The sequence below is a fragment of the Ochotona curzoniae genome, unplaced genomic scaffold (assembly GCF_017591425.1).
Source record: "Ochotona curzoniae isolate NIBS_2020 unplaced genomic scaffold, NIBS_Ocur_1.0 contig_2754, whole genome shotgun sequence".
NCBI classification, from domain to species: domain Eukaryota; kingdom Metazoa; phylum Chordata; class Mammalia; order Lagomorpha; family Ochotonidae; genus Ochotona; species Ochotona curzoniae.
Genome location: NW_024465582.1, coordinates 13,808,744 through 13,823,673, shown reverse-complemented (window position 1 = coordinate 13,823,673; position 14,930 = coordinate 13,808,744). Strand labels below are relative to the sequence as shown.

General features: G+C 47.1%; 1 protein-coding gene across 1 annotated transcript in view; it reads right to left on the bottom strand.

The window, feature by feature from the left end:
• Nucleotides 1-6,665, bottom strand: part of PDZD2 (PDZ domain containing 2) — a 216,608-nt gene extending 209,943 nt beyond the window's left edge. The window contains exon 1 of the mRNA XM_040977324.1: nt 6,190-6,665. Within this exon, the coding sequence (XP_040833258.1) occupies nt 6,190-6,665 (476 nt within the window). The remainder of the gene's footprint in view (nt 1-6,189) is intronic.
• Between the last annotated feature and the right edge of the window lie 8,265 nt (nt 6,666-14,930).

Below are 14,930 nucleotides of genomic sequence, written 5' to 3'. Positions count from 1 at the left end.
GAGATCTTCATCTACTGGTTATTTCCCAAAATACCCACAGCAGTTGGGACTGGGCCATACCACAGCCAGGAGCCAGTCATTCAATCTAAGCTTCACCAACGGGCGGCAAGGATGTAAGCGCTCGGACCATTATCTGCTGCCTCCCACAGTAGGATTCATCAGGAAGTTGGAAGCAGAACACAGGTCCTCTGATTCGGGCTGCAGCCATGGCATGGCATTGTGATTAACCACAGCATCAAATGCACACCACAATTTGGTTTTTTTTTTTCAAACTATACAGAAGATACACACATTATTTGGGTTCTTACAATAGCAGAGTTTATTGTCTCCCACAGATGAACCCCCAAAGACAGGAGGGACTCAAGCTTTTTTATCATTACACTTGGCAGGTGGAATAAGAGTGAAGCTCAGTATACTACCTCTACTTCAGAAGTAACCAATAAAGGGAGAAAGGCTGGAACAGAAGGCAAACTTCGGAACTCAAACATCTGGTGGGCTAAAACACTTTGTGAGCCATTTGAGGGCACAGGGTGCTGAAAACAGGAAAGCAAAAATGCCTACGACTTCAATACTTGGACATAAACCACGAAGTCAACATTCAGGTTCTTAAAAGCAGCCACCAGAATGCCCATGGCAGAAAGATGCAAAGCCACACTGCAACCCTGTAACTAAAACACTTTCCCCTTTTGACTCTTCATGGTGTACAGACACCAGCTCCTTAACGCAATGCTGACTGAGTAGAAGTGAGAGCCTAGCGCTTTGTGCTTGGGTTTTGCGTCTCTGACAGCTGGAATCAGTCACGAAGCACTGACAGGGTCGCCCTCAGTCAGTGTTGCCTGGGATCCGAGGGATAGCAGGCCACTGGGGCAAAAACGGAAGGACAGCTCTGGATCCAGTTCTGCCATCGCAGCTCCTTTATTGAAGGCTCACTAGGAGCATCTCTCCTCTCACCACAACAAGCACCTCGCATAGGAGGCCTGTAGTGCATGGCTGCAGGTGGGCCAGCCTTGTCAGCTTTGGGAAAATAAGCAACACTTGCCACTCAAGCTTTGCTTTCTGACTCCAGGAGGTCTGAGTCAGAAAAAGTGAGAAACGACCAGATCCCCCATCAGTCACAAAGAGATCAGCAACTCACCTAAGTGCAGGGAGCCGGAAGGCCAAGGCTGGATGGTTTAGGAGGTGCCCAGGCTGGGACACCTGCTGGGGGGAATCAGGAGGACACATGGGGAGGCAGAGGCCAGAAGGACCTACTTGACCCTAAACGCCCACAGGCCTTGCACCATTCCGGTCCAGCCACAAGGTGGCAGGCAATAGCCCTGAGAGCCTCTGAGACTGCCAGAAGGCCGTAGCTGGCGCTCTCTCCCGGGGGTTACTAGACCCTGGGGAGCCACAAGTTCTCTGTGTAATCGCCATTCATCCACAGAACGTGGGATTAAAAACCCGGATTTTCTATTCGTTTTGGTTGCAAATTGTAACAAACCGTCCTAATTCCCTTAGTTCCTAGGTGCCGTCTTGGAGAGAACGTGTGTTCTAGAATGTGTGTCAGATCATGGCAATGCCAGCCCTGACCCTTGTCTATGAAGGTGTTAGTCCCCCGGCACAAGGAAGAAAAGAAGACTTGGTGAACGCTGGGGTACTTTCCAGAAATGCAGCCAGGACCCGAAGTTGCGGAAGTCAAAGGCATGGGCTTTAACGGTTCCTGTGGGAATGGGCTGTTCCTCATGGTGGGTTTTCCAGATAATTGAATTTTAAATGCTGAAACTTGTTTTCCTTTTAGTCTTTTCCAATGGGAGGCTTTCTGAAGTATATCACACACTTCTCTGGCTTTTTCCACAGCAACCAAGTGTAATCTAACCTTTCCTTAATGTCTTGAGGTCATTGTGAGGGTCAACGCTTACTGCGTACACCATCCTGCAGAATGTCTGGGGCATTCTGGCATATTCTGGTAGATTCTGGCAGGAATATTCTAGAATATTCTGGAAGGCCCGCATGCTGAAGGGCCCGAGAGACTGTAGTATAAAGCTGTGATGGGCAAATCTTGGGCTCTGCAACCTCTTACCTGCCTCACTGTCCGTAGTCATTTTTCCAGGTAACACCTCATGGCGGCCTCTTGACACCGTGTTTTGAATCTGCTGTAATCCAGCAAGAATGACAGGTTGCCATGGGTAACCAGAGTCTCAGCTTGTACCAACCCTAAATTTAATTTTACACACAATTTCCAGGCAGCAGATACTGTGCTGAAGGTTACTTCTAGCCAGGGCTGCCCATCAAATGGGTGTCTCTGCTCTAGCATACATCCCTCCCAAGTGCCATGCCAGCTGCCCTGGTCCATCCCAGTCTGGAAGCACAGTATAGCATCACTGGGTCTCCTGGGGAAAAGATCACGTTCATATTACTGTTATGGGAGTGGACTGCTCTCACTGCTGTATTGCTCTGTATTGCTGTGCATTTCTCCCGGTGCCTCGGGATGCTCGCCTCTATAGGAAGAAGCACAGTGCCTATAGGAGTTGGTGTTACCCAAGCTTTTGGCATCTACTGGGGTACTTGGAACATACCCGCTTATATGAGCAGCAGAGCCTTGCATCTGAACATGACCCTGATGGCTGGGCCAAACATTATTCTTTATCTTTCCTGCTGAATGAACCCACAGAGTTTAGTCTCTTCCTCCCTCCAGACCAGGATTCAGGCCTCAAGAGATGAGCTGGGTGGGGTATGAAAAACTCCATTTGACTGAGTGTCTACCACGTGCTGGGTGCTGCATTCATTCCATTATGGTGATCGTCTCCATTAATCCACTGAGAGACTGTGAGAGAAATAGCATCACTTCCTGCTGCCACAGGCAACATCCAGTCAGTAGCCAGCTCCGTCCTACTTCCCCGACTCATCTCTGCTCACGTCAACTCCTGAACAGGAACACCCAAAGTTCACATGCTGAAAATACACACTGGGAATGAAACACATCGGGTCCTTCTACTTCTCAGAAAAATCTTTGTGTTCGGCTGTGTGGGTTTTCTTTTAATTCACTGCACATTTTGTTACCAATTTGGAACAATCTGTCCCTAGGGAATAGGTCTGATTTACTTATAGAAAGCTAGTGAGGGAGTGATGGGGCTTAGAAAGTATTCCCTGTAGGGACTAATTTTAAAACTCCTTTCCAGTTCTTCCTGCACCAAACAGAAGTAAATAGAACATTCCAGAAGATTTCATCTTCCCCAGAGTGGTGGTGGAAGAGCTCACAAACAAAACCTTCCTCCTTGTGTTATCAGATACACCAGCAAGAAAAGAAATGTGACATTAAACATGACCAATATCCTGTCTGATCCCAGAAAGTCTCTAGACGCTCACACCAGGGTGAAACACCAAGGACTTCTTACCCCTGGAAACCATATGCAGAGCTCAGGAATATCAGCCCAGGAGAGGGCTGGTCGCTCGGGGCAATCACAGGGTTAGGTTCTGTGAATTTGCTGTCCTTTCCTTGGGGAATCAACATTCCAAATTGATGTTAAACCAATCTTTCAAATGAGCAAACCATGACCTCATCTGCCACATTTTGCACCTGCTCCTCCCACACTTAACACATGCGATTCTCCAAGCATCCTCTTCCAAAACCATCCACCGTACTCTCAAGTTTCCAGAGGAATTTCTCTCAGTGAGAAAATTGCCTGCAACTTGGCCAGAAGGTGACAGAGCCAAAATATCACGGCTGTGACAAAGTGCCACAATGTGGTGGTGTAAGTCACAGAAGCTTGTTACCCCCTGGTGGGAGCAGCCCAAGGTTGGGATGAGGGTGGCAGCAGAGCAGCGCTCTGCAGCGGTGCCGGGAAGGACCTGTTCAGGTCTTCCCCCACAGTCCCAGGACTGTGGTACGATGAGCTCATTCTTCCCTGTGGCATGCTCTCTCCCGGTGTGCGGGTCCAGATCTGTCTTTTCTTATTAGGGCACCGGTCACGTTGGATGAAGGGCTCATTCTATTCCACTCTGACTTTACCTTATCCAATTACATCTGGAATGCCCTATTTCACATTAGGATCACATTCTAAGGTACTGGGGCTTGCAATTCTGGGTGATTCACTTTAGCCCATGGTATCCCTAAAGACCATCTTGAGTTTAAATCAAACTCTAGAGAGTGAGCAGAAAAGATTGCCCAGAGAGTGCCTTCTGTCATAATCACATGTGTTGCATGGATGGTTCATCATGTGGCTAGGGTGGGCGGAAAGTCAGTATATTTACCCCTGACACGTGTGGTACACAATAAGCAGGGCGGGGGGCAGGCAGGCAGTGACTGACAGAGCTGTTGGCCAAGGAATAGAGCAGGAGTACCAGGGTGTTTCTACAGAACCTTCATTCCTTCACCATGTTCTAGGGCAAATCTCACAAAAGTCAGTGTGAACTGAAGCTCATAGTTACAAAGGATGTCATCAGAACCTGCAGAAACACCTTCACCTCCCCACATAACTGCCTGTCTGCATTGGCAGGCTCTAAATGCACAAAGTCAACCAACTGCAGATGGAATGCTTTAGAAAAAAAAAATGGAAATGGTGTCTGTTCTGAACATAGAGACACCCTTTTTTTTTCTTATTATTTCTTAAACTGATAAAGCAAAACAATACTCTGCATAGGAATCACATTGTACCAGGCATGGCAAGCAATGCCAGGATGATTTAAAGGCTATGGGAGGACGTTTATTGGTAATACGTAAATATCACACCATTTTATATAAGGGGCTTGAGCACCTGAGACCTGGTAACTGCAGGGGATTCTGAAATCAAGCCCCCCAGTATACTGAGGGACAATGACACGCAAACCCCAAAGTGTGTCTTCTCCTGAACTTCTGGCTGGGTGTAAGTTTCTCAAAGGGATTCTATTTTAAAATCGAGTTTCCTTTTATACGATAAGGCTTCTGTTTGTTGTGTCAGTTTGAGTGGGTAGAAGCTTTACAGTTTGTTCCAGTCATTTTCTTTCCTGGCGTCTGCGATTCTACTGAGCGAGTATTTGTAGAGTTATAAAGCAGCCACGAAATTATGCACAGACCCTGGCATTTTGAACAGAAATGAAGGTAGTACAGCACAATGGTTGGGAACCAGATGGATCCAGGCTCAAATTCGGTTCTGCTCCTTGTTAAGGTGGTTATGTGTGGGTAGATTTTCTGTTCCATAGCCATCCTTCATAGAGTTGGGGGAGGTCTTAAATGAGATACTGACCAGCAGATGTCCAGTATGGTTAAAAAAAAAAGCTCAATAAATGGTACTTCCTATATCGGTTCAAGTGGGAAATGAACCCTGAAATATTTATACTCCTGAATATAATTTTCTTAGTGGTTATGAGGCCTTGGAAGTCAAGCAACTCAGGTGTGCAGTAAAAGATTAACTCGGGAAGATTGGTTATTATCCCGGGTAGCTTCCCAACAAAGGCTTGGGCTGTGACCAGCTCCTGGGAGATGACGCCTGAGCCCTTAAAGTATTTCCCCTGAAAAGAATGTGTCACCAGGGACCCTGAGCCATGCCAGGCAGTTTATGTGGGAACCTAGGGCATGTGGCTTTAATTTGACCTTGCAGAAACTAGAGCCTGAGTATAACTAATGTTAACCTCACACATACTACGTGCCTAAGTGACACCACCACCTGTCAATGAAAACCCTGGACACTAAGGCTCCATGAGCATCCATGGATGGGAATTCTGGGGCTCTGCCGTCTCCTGTCATTGCCAGAACTGGTGCCACCTGCTCAGCCGCCTCCCCAGGAGACACCAGGAAGAGTATGTCTGGTCTCTCCTGATACCACTCCCTGCACTTTTGGCCTCTGGTATCCTTTCACCATAATGAACCATAGATTTTCTGGTATTCTCTGGGATACAGCTTCTAACCTTTGTGCCAGGACCTCCAGGCGCTGTTATGGGTCCCACCTTTGGTGCCCTGATGGGAGGTGAGGTGAGGGAACAGAGGCACGAGCAGGACATTTCTCATGCTCTATTGCAGGCATTGTTTCTTTTTCTCTTTACCCAAAGTTTCAGGCAAAAAGAAAATACTCTCCAGTCTGAGTCTTCCAGAGTGCAAAGGAAGCAAACATGAAACCTCCATGTACTTAGCTTCTCAAGGCTCACAACCATCTGCGATTGCAATCCACACACCAGACACAAGTGGCCCACAGGCACCCAGCCCGAGCGGGCACATATGCTCGCACCCTCACTTACCTGGCTCCACCCACGTCGACCCCGACCATCAGCTGCCCGTTCAGGGAGAGGATCTCGTCCCGCAGGCGCACCTTGCCGCTCTTGCCCGCTGGGCTGTTCTTCCTCAGCTCCGTCACCCAGATGCAGCCCACGTCCAGCACGGGACCCTGGTGCGGCTTTCTCTTCTTGCCGCCTCTGCGCTTCTCTCCATAGTCCCCGAAAACAGGGATGTTACCAAAACTCAGGCCCACGGTCTCTGTGTCCCCCAGCTCCTTGGTGAGGTACACAGTGCAGATCTCCATGGCAGGGGGGCTGCGGTCGGGCGGGAGCGTACTCTCATCCACCGCGAAGTTCAGCTGGATGTACTCCTGTAGCTTCTGGATGGCCGCCTGGCAGAGCCGCTGCTCCGGCCCGTCCCCACCCTCCCGGAGGCTGTTCTGCAGCCACTGGCAGAGGAGGGGCAGGTGGAGCACGGCATTGTCCTGGGTGATGGGCATGGTGCTCAGGCCAGGACGCCAACATCATGAGTGCACCTGTTCCTGGGGGCTGGCCCTGGCTGGGCCCCATGTCCCTTGGGAAGCTTGGCTGTCATCAGCATTGCATGGGTTCATGTTCAGACTGGCAGAGGAGCCTCAGGCCGCGACTCTCAAGTCTGGATTGTTGACCTTGGCAAGAGGAGGACAGGACACAATTACTGCAACTCAATAAGGAAGGAAGGAAGTGTCGGACAAGTCCTTGCTTGGCTCATTTCACAGTCGGGCTCATGCAAATGATGTGGGAATCCAGTATTCCTTTAGCAGGAACAGACAGCGTGTCTTCCCCTGGGCTCATTCACACCTGGCAGAGGAAGAGGAAAAAAAAAATCTGATCACAACAGTGTTTTCCAACAGAGAACTCACAGAAGGGCTGTGTTAGTTTCCCAGACACCAGGAACCTGGCAATTCTCCCCACTCCCCTGGGTGGCCACCTCTACCCTGCCCCCTCTCTTGCATGTATCACACACATGCGCACACACACACACACACACACACACTTGATTTCCTCTGACACAAGCCTATGACCAGGGTGGAAGTGAGACACCTTTTTCCAGAACCATCCCCATGGATGTGCCATCAAATTCACGTCCAACCTCTTGTAAGGCTGTAGAGGGCCATAATTAAGAGATTACATTCCTAGGAAGTTAAAAATCTACATCTACGTGCTTTGGTCAGCCCCACTTCACCCATAGAAGGGCTCTTCATTCCAGAAGTTCATTATGACAGCATCACCTGGAGGACTAGCGGCCATCAACCCCATCACTGTCTGACTCCACCTAGGCTAACAGCCGTTCAAAGCTTAGCCACACATTCCAGCTTTACTACATTTATTTGGAGGAAATCCTGAACTCTGGCACCCTACAAGTTTTAATCTCCTTTCCCTATGGCAAGCCATCAAAACCAACCCATTTTAAAGCCAACCAGAGTCTTCCTCTCCAGGAAGTCTTTGTTCCTTAATGCACTGCCTGCAGTGGCGCTGCCTCCATCAGCCAGGCTAGCCACCTGCAGCAGGAATGTCTCTCCTGGAGCCAGTGTCATCCCGTTACAGACTCCTGCACAGTACCCAACACATAAAGGGCCCATAGTGAAAGAGTAAGTGAACCCCACCGCCAATTTGTCTTCGCCACCAAAGAAACCACTCACCTCCACTCTCCATAAACACAGAAAAATGGGCCCTTTCACTTTCCTCCCTCAACTTTCCTTTTCCCCAGAGAAAGTCGATATAAACCATGCCATCTAAGGTGGCAAACATTCCCCAGCTGTCTTAGGAAGTGAGAAACAAGAAATCATAACAAATGGGAGAGGTGTCAGAAGCCCTGTCAATAATAAATGGCCGTATTACTCATAAACCGCAAAAAATTTTCCAAAGTAGTGTGATTAGAGTTTCCAAAGCCCAAGTGCCAGCTATTAATTGCTTCTGAATAAATCAAAAGCTTAGCAAATATCATCTATATCATCACAAGCTTATTAAAAAGAAATATAAGATCAGAAAAAGGTAATCCATATATGTACAAACACTGAACGTCTCTTTTGCCCAAAATAAGTAATATTTCTCACTGAAAAATTACTTCAAACACAGATCTAATGAAATCTTATGAATAAACCAAAACACTTCCTGGCAGGCCTAACAACCTTCATGAACCACTATTTCCACATCTGTAAAATGTAGATGATCTCTGAGGCCTTTGCTATTCAGAAAACTTCTCAGTGCAGACAGCGTCATATTTGCAAATTCATATATTTAATAACTCATACCCTAGCCTAGCTCAACACCACACTGTAGATCATCAACAATTAACCAAAATTCATTAAAGATGTTTTAATTAAAATTTCAGTGGCCTGTAATTCTAGGTGTTAGTCAAACTCAGAATAAATGTCTTGAGCAAGATGTTCATTAAATACATCCAATTAGGGACAACCAAACTTAAGATTAATTGAGAATTTTTTTTTCTCTTGTCATTCTTCAGCAAGAACTTGTTGAACACCTACCACACGTCTATGGGAAGCTCATGGAAAATGTCTGTAATGCATGGATTTAAAAATTTTAAGCTGCATTGAGTCAAACATTTTAACACTTTCATCTCATTGTTCTGTAAATTTTGGAAGGATCCATATATGAAGAACCAAACCTTGAACATGGGGTTTGGATTATACCATCAATAAGGACCATTCTTTGCCGTTGGGAATCTATAGTATGCTGGGAAACAGTTGAGTAAATAGAAAGACATATGCAATAAACCTATGAGAACCCTCTTCAAAGAACTGGCAGCTCTGTCAAATAAGGCAACATGCCTGCTGACAGGCCCAAAGCAGAAAATCTCATCCAATCAGTTACCCCCAGAGAACGGAGTCCTGGGACTCGGCAAGAAGGGTCCTAGCTTCTTGTTCAGGGAAGGAACTATGAGTTTTGCATCAGGAGCTGTGAATGGTGATCGAACACCCATTATGTGGTGTGTGGATTGAGTAGTAAAGAGTCTTCCTGCCAAGAAATAAGTGGATCAACAAGGATGGAAGAGAGTGCGAGAGAGCACCTGCCTCCCCATAGCACTCCTGTTCTTGTTTTTAGTCATTTTGATTGATGCTACATTGCTACCCCCCTCATCTGAGAAAAAAAAAATGAATCAATCTGTACAATAAATTACATTTTTTAAATGCAGCTAGGGGCCACCATTGTGGTCCAATAAGTAAGCCACTGTCTGTGATGCCAGCATCTTGTATGAACACTTGTTGGACCCAGCTGCTCTGCTTCTGATGCAGCTCTTTTCTAATGTGCCAGGGAAAGCAGCAGAAGACGGCCCAAGTACTTGGGCCTCTATCCACATGGGCAACTTGGGCGGAGTTTCAGGCTCCTAGCTTTGTTGTGGCATAGCCCAATGATTTTTGTGCTCTGGGGGTGGGAGTGAACCACAGTGGTTCTTCCACAATACCCAGTGAAACAATCTATGAAACATAAAATGTTGCCCCAGAGAAGACAGAAATCAGAAATCTGTAGTTAAAACCACTTGTCATCATCCAAATCTTCTCTAAGCAAAGGCCATCAGGTTCCCCCCGAGTACTAACCCATTTCCACAGTCAGCAGAATTGGTGAGCACAGGGATTCTGTCAGCAGTGCGGTTCACTTTTGTCTATCACACATAATTCTCCAATTAGATTCCCATCTCAAGCTAACAGCCATGATAATTCAAATTAATTTTGAGTAGCTTGAAGCTGACAGCCTTAGCATTCGCAGTAAATGCATTTGTTACTGAGGTAATTTATTGATATGAGGCTGGAACCTGTCAGTTTCCTTGACGCCTCTTTCAGCAAAGGTATATTTTCTCAGTAGAGGTGACATTATTCACCAGGGGGTGAAATTGGCTTTGGAAGAAGCGAAAAAATATCTTAGATGTTGGAGTGGTTAGTGGACTTCACCCCTGCCGTAGCTCAGCCCCTCCTGGACAAAATCTTTCTTACTCCTTGGTATCAAATTTCTCATGTTACAGAGGAGTTAAAATTTTCTCTGAATGGGTGGAATATGATGATGATTTTAAAAGGTTAAGAAATACTACCAAACTGATATCAGTCATCTGCCACCGTCCCTTGGGCACCCAAAATGCAGACCAAATCCTTAGCCTGCCAGAGAGTACAAATGGGTCGCCTGGTTTACCAAGACTTTGCTTCACAACTAGGTCTGTACTAGGTTGCACTATTCCAACTCTGCCTTCCTTCTGCTCTGGGTTCCAGATGTTCTCCTGGTCTACAGTTGTCAGCTAAGGACCAAGTTCATCATTCTCCCTATGTGCCACACTGGATTCCTCTGGTGACCTTTGAAAATACCAATATTTTCAAATAAAACCAATGTTGCCTAAATATCTACTATTCACTCATTCAACGACTGTTCACTGAGAACCCATTATGTAACAGGTACTGAATGAAACAGACAACAGCTCTTTTTCTTTTAAAAAGATATTATTTATTTTCACTGGAAAGGCAGATTTCTTTTTTACAGAGAGAGGGAGAGACAGAGATCTCCCATCCATTGGTTCACTCCCCAAGTGGTTGCAGTGGCCAGAGTTGAGCCAATCTGAAGCCAGGAGACAGGAGCTTCTTCCTGGTATCCCAAGCAGTTACAGGGTCCCAAGGTATTGGGTCATCTTCTACTGTTTTCGCAGGCCACAGGAAGTGAGCTGGGCATCCCAGCACTTGAAGGGAGATGATCAGCCAACTGAGCCATTACAACGGGCATAAAACAGACATCTCTACAAAGCCTCATAAAGTCTATGTTTGGATAATGGTGAATGAGTCCATAGATGCAGGACACGATGGTGTCAGAGGGTCTATGAAGACCACTCTGGGCATGTCAGAGGAAAGGAGTGATGAAGATACAAGAAGGGAAGGAAAGACTGCTCTGCGAAGGTGACATTTGAAAAGGGACCTGAATAAAGTGAGCCATGGAGCTGCAGGATTATTTCTGGGCAAGCTGTCATAGGCAGAGGAAACGGCAGGCAAGTGCCCAGATCCTGAGGCTGCCCAAAGATGGAAAAGGACAGTGTGTGGCTCCAGAAGAGTGAGTGGAAGGGAAAGGCCGCACTGGGCTGGGAGCTTCCTCACACTCCTTCTTCCTTGCAAGCCTCACAACCACCTTACAAAGCAAGGACAGCCAGCTCTGTCTCACCAGTATTGGCTGCTGGTTCAGTTTTCTGAGCGTATCTCTGTATCAGACAGTGATCAAAATGAGTACAGCCCATGAATAACCTTCCCCATTGCCACAATACTGCAGGAAAATGTCCTTAGCATCCCCTTTGTAGATGCAGATGGTAATGTAGTCAGAGAGGTTGACAGTAATAGAATCAGTTTGCTGAGGGTCTCACAATAAATCACAGATCCAGAAGGAAAACCTAGACCCACTGCACTGACCTTGCTCCAGGTGCATTAGCAGGTTCCTGCCTGTTTTGACTATACCACCTCTCCTAAGCTAGCACCCAGCCTGGTGACCCCTGCTCCTCCAATGAGCCTTATGATAAACACAAGGCTTATGCTAAAATCTTGTGGCTGACCATATGGTACCTGCCCTTCTTCCTGCATTCCATGGGTGCAGCAATATCCTCAGCTAAAACTAGGCTTGTCCTTCAATGGAGATTGCTGGGTAGAATTTATGCTAATCCTTCTGAAGACCAGAAATTATTGGGAAAGTAACCTCTGAAAGGGCAATGAGTTTTCTAAATATCACCTGCTAGCTCAAAAAATGTAGAATTTGGTACCTAGAAGTGAAAGAACTAAAAGGAACAGAAGCAAAAACGTGGAGCTGGATGTGTGGGGAAGGCTGACAAGCATATGTTGAGGATTTGGATGATGCAGACTGGAAAGTAGTAAGCCCAGCAATGTCCTGTGAAGGTTTACCATCAACTGCTAGGCCTTGGAAGGGAACTGACATGCTGATGGAGATTGTGCAGTTCAGGGCAATGGTAGGGATGCTTCATCACTCTAAGCTAGGTCACAATAGCTCCTCACCTCCATGGGCAGTCAGAGATGGGGAGAAGCCTCTCTTTGCCATGAGAGGTCCCCTGACCTTCAGCCTCCAATCCAAACTGCCTGGGAAGCCCACATTATGGAGCCTCACAGCATTGAGACAATTAGCTGTACCAGAAGGGGAAAAGTACAGCCCTGCTTCATGGAAGCTGTAGGTCTGCCGGCAAAAACGTACCTACCCACCAAAAACACTCATTTCAGCTATTTCCACTAGCAAACACTGAAGAACCTGGGATAAGTGAGTAACAAAGCATCTCTCCTTTGTTCTCTCACTCGCCTAAGACAATACTCTAACTTCAACTTGGAATCTTTCCTTATTTATCAAAAGAACCAGACTGCACACTCCCGCCATCCTGACCAATAGCCCTGGTGATCACACCCTCAACATGTAGCATATTTATAATAAGTACTTTGATTACTTTCTAGTGCGTATTACACACACACACACACACACACACACACACACACACACACACACACACATAAAGGTTAGCTGTTTTATAAATCTTTTTCAGAATAAGTGTGCTGTTTAGATGCTTCCAATGTTTAGATGTTGGGGTACATAATCTTTTCACTGTATTTAAACTCTTAATATGAACTGCATAGGCTCCAATGTCATCATCAATTTAACAAAGAGAGAGATATTTATAATAGCCAGGAGTGCACTCCGCCATCAGCCAGCCGAAGGTCCCCGGGCAAGTCATTTCAATGCTATGCACCTCAGTTTCCTCATCTGCCAATGAGGTGGCTGGCAGAAGTTTCTTTCTAGTTCTGGCATTCTCCCAGACTTTGGAGCTGAATTAGCAAGTCAGGGATGGATGGAGCCACCAGCCTCATTAAGAAGCACACACACAACACATGGAAGTTTTAAACTGCGGAGGAGATGGGCCAAATGGCTTTATCAGACTTTGAGTATCTGCCAAGGCAAGGGGAGGAGGGACGCCCTAGGGCTGGTTTTACATTCATGTGCTTCTAACCCCAGCCCAGCTCTTCTAGAAGACAAGAAGAAATATGTCTTACTGAAGAAATAACTCTTTGAAGCAATGGAACAACCAGGGTCTCGAGAAGGGGGGAGGAACTTGCCTTGTGGTGGGGGTATGACAGGAAATCCGGTGTTTCCACGGCGGTCCTGTGCGCTCTCCAGTTTGGCAAAGGCCAGGGCTGTGCAGAGCCTGGCCTGCCCTCTTCTCTCTCCTCCCATTCCCCTGGCCTCCCCTCCCTGGACTGTTTGCTGGCAGGAAGGAGCTGGAACTGGAGTGCCTGGTGCACAGAGAATCCTCAGAGGAAACCAAGAGATGAGTAGCACAAAGGTCCAGCAAGGAGCTTTTCCCAGAGCAGCTTCCCCTTCCCAGGGCTGTCTGTGGGAAAGACCGTGGGCACACAGGAAGGAAACTGTAGCCCCAGGGAGAGAGGGGAACCTCACTTGACCTGTTCCAGCCAAACACTTGGAAGGAAGGAGAAGCAAAGACTGGAAGGGTGCAGTGTTAGTCCCCATCGCTACACAGGCACAATCTCGGCCTTCAGTAGAGGCAGGAGAAAAACGAAGGAGAGAAGACAAGCGGTGGGGTTGTGTTCTGGGCACTGCTGATGGCCCAGGAGCACAAGTTTTCGGGGGCAAGAGGAGGTCAGACCCCAACACAGGGCATGTGCACCATCATAAGATATGGCCAAGGAAGGCCACAGTGGGGCTAGGGAGATGCCACAGGGTACTCCTGAGCCTGGTGGTTCATCAGCCCCATCCACATCTTCATAATCTTGGTCTTTTTTGAAACACTGTGTATCTTTCAGGTGGAGACGCACAGGGAACAGCAAGAAAGCTCACGTATTAACTTTCCGTTAGAAACACCTTATTAAGCGACCAGGAGATTTGCAGGGATCTCATCAATGGATGTATTCCCTGAAGGCAGGAAGCAAGGGAAGGCAAACTTTGCAACAAAGTGGACCAGAGAAGTACAGGAAGCCCTGCCCTGTGCCACCCAGCCCATGGGGCTTCCAGCACTCATAGTGCCATACCACAGCCTGGGCTTGGCAGAGCACATTGGCTATTTAGCCAAGCCACCTGACCCCAAGACAACACCAGAAAAGGTCTCACTAACTCCTGTTGTCTGCACTAACCACTGCCTTCGTTCACACCTACTCTCCAAGTTACTACCGTAACTTCAGGAATGCTAGATCTCCACTCCCTGAATTACAGCAACAATCACATTTCAGCCCATCTTCCATAAGATTCCTGACACTAGTACTGCATTTTGCAACCTTTGGCGGATCATTTCCTATTTTGGCCATGTCTAGGACTGGCCTTTCAACTATGAATGCTGCACTCGCTAGTTAAATCCTTAAAATAGAAACTTCGGGGAGTTAGCACTATGACATGGTAGGTAAAGCTGCCATATTGGTGCCGGAACATGTCCCGTTTGCTCTACTTACAGTCCAGCTCCTTGCAAATGTCCTGGGAAAAGCAGCAGAAGATGGCCCAAGTGACTGGGCCCTTGCCACTCATCTGGGAGATCCAGATGAAGCTCCTGGCTCCTGGTTCTGGCCTGCCTGAGCAATTCTGCTACAGCCAACTGGTGAGTGAACTAGCAGATGGGAGATAGCTCTCTCTTTTCATCCTTTTCCTCTCCATTTCTCTAACTTTGACTTCTAAGTACACATATATTTTTTTAAAATAGAAAACTGTATTCTTTATTTCTAGGTAAAGGACTGTGGGGAAGAGAG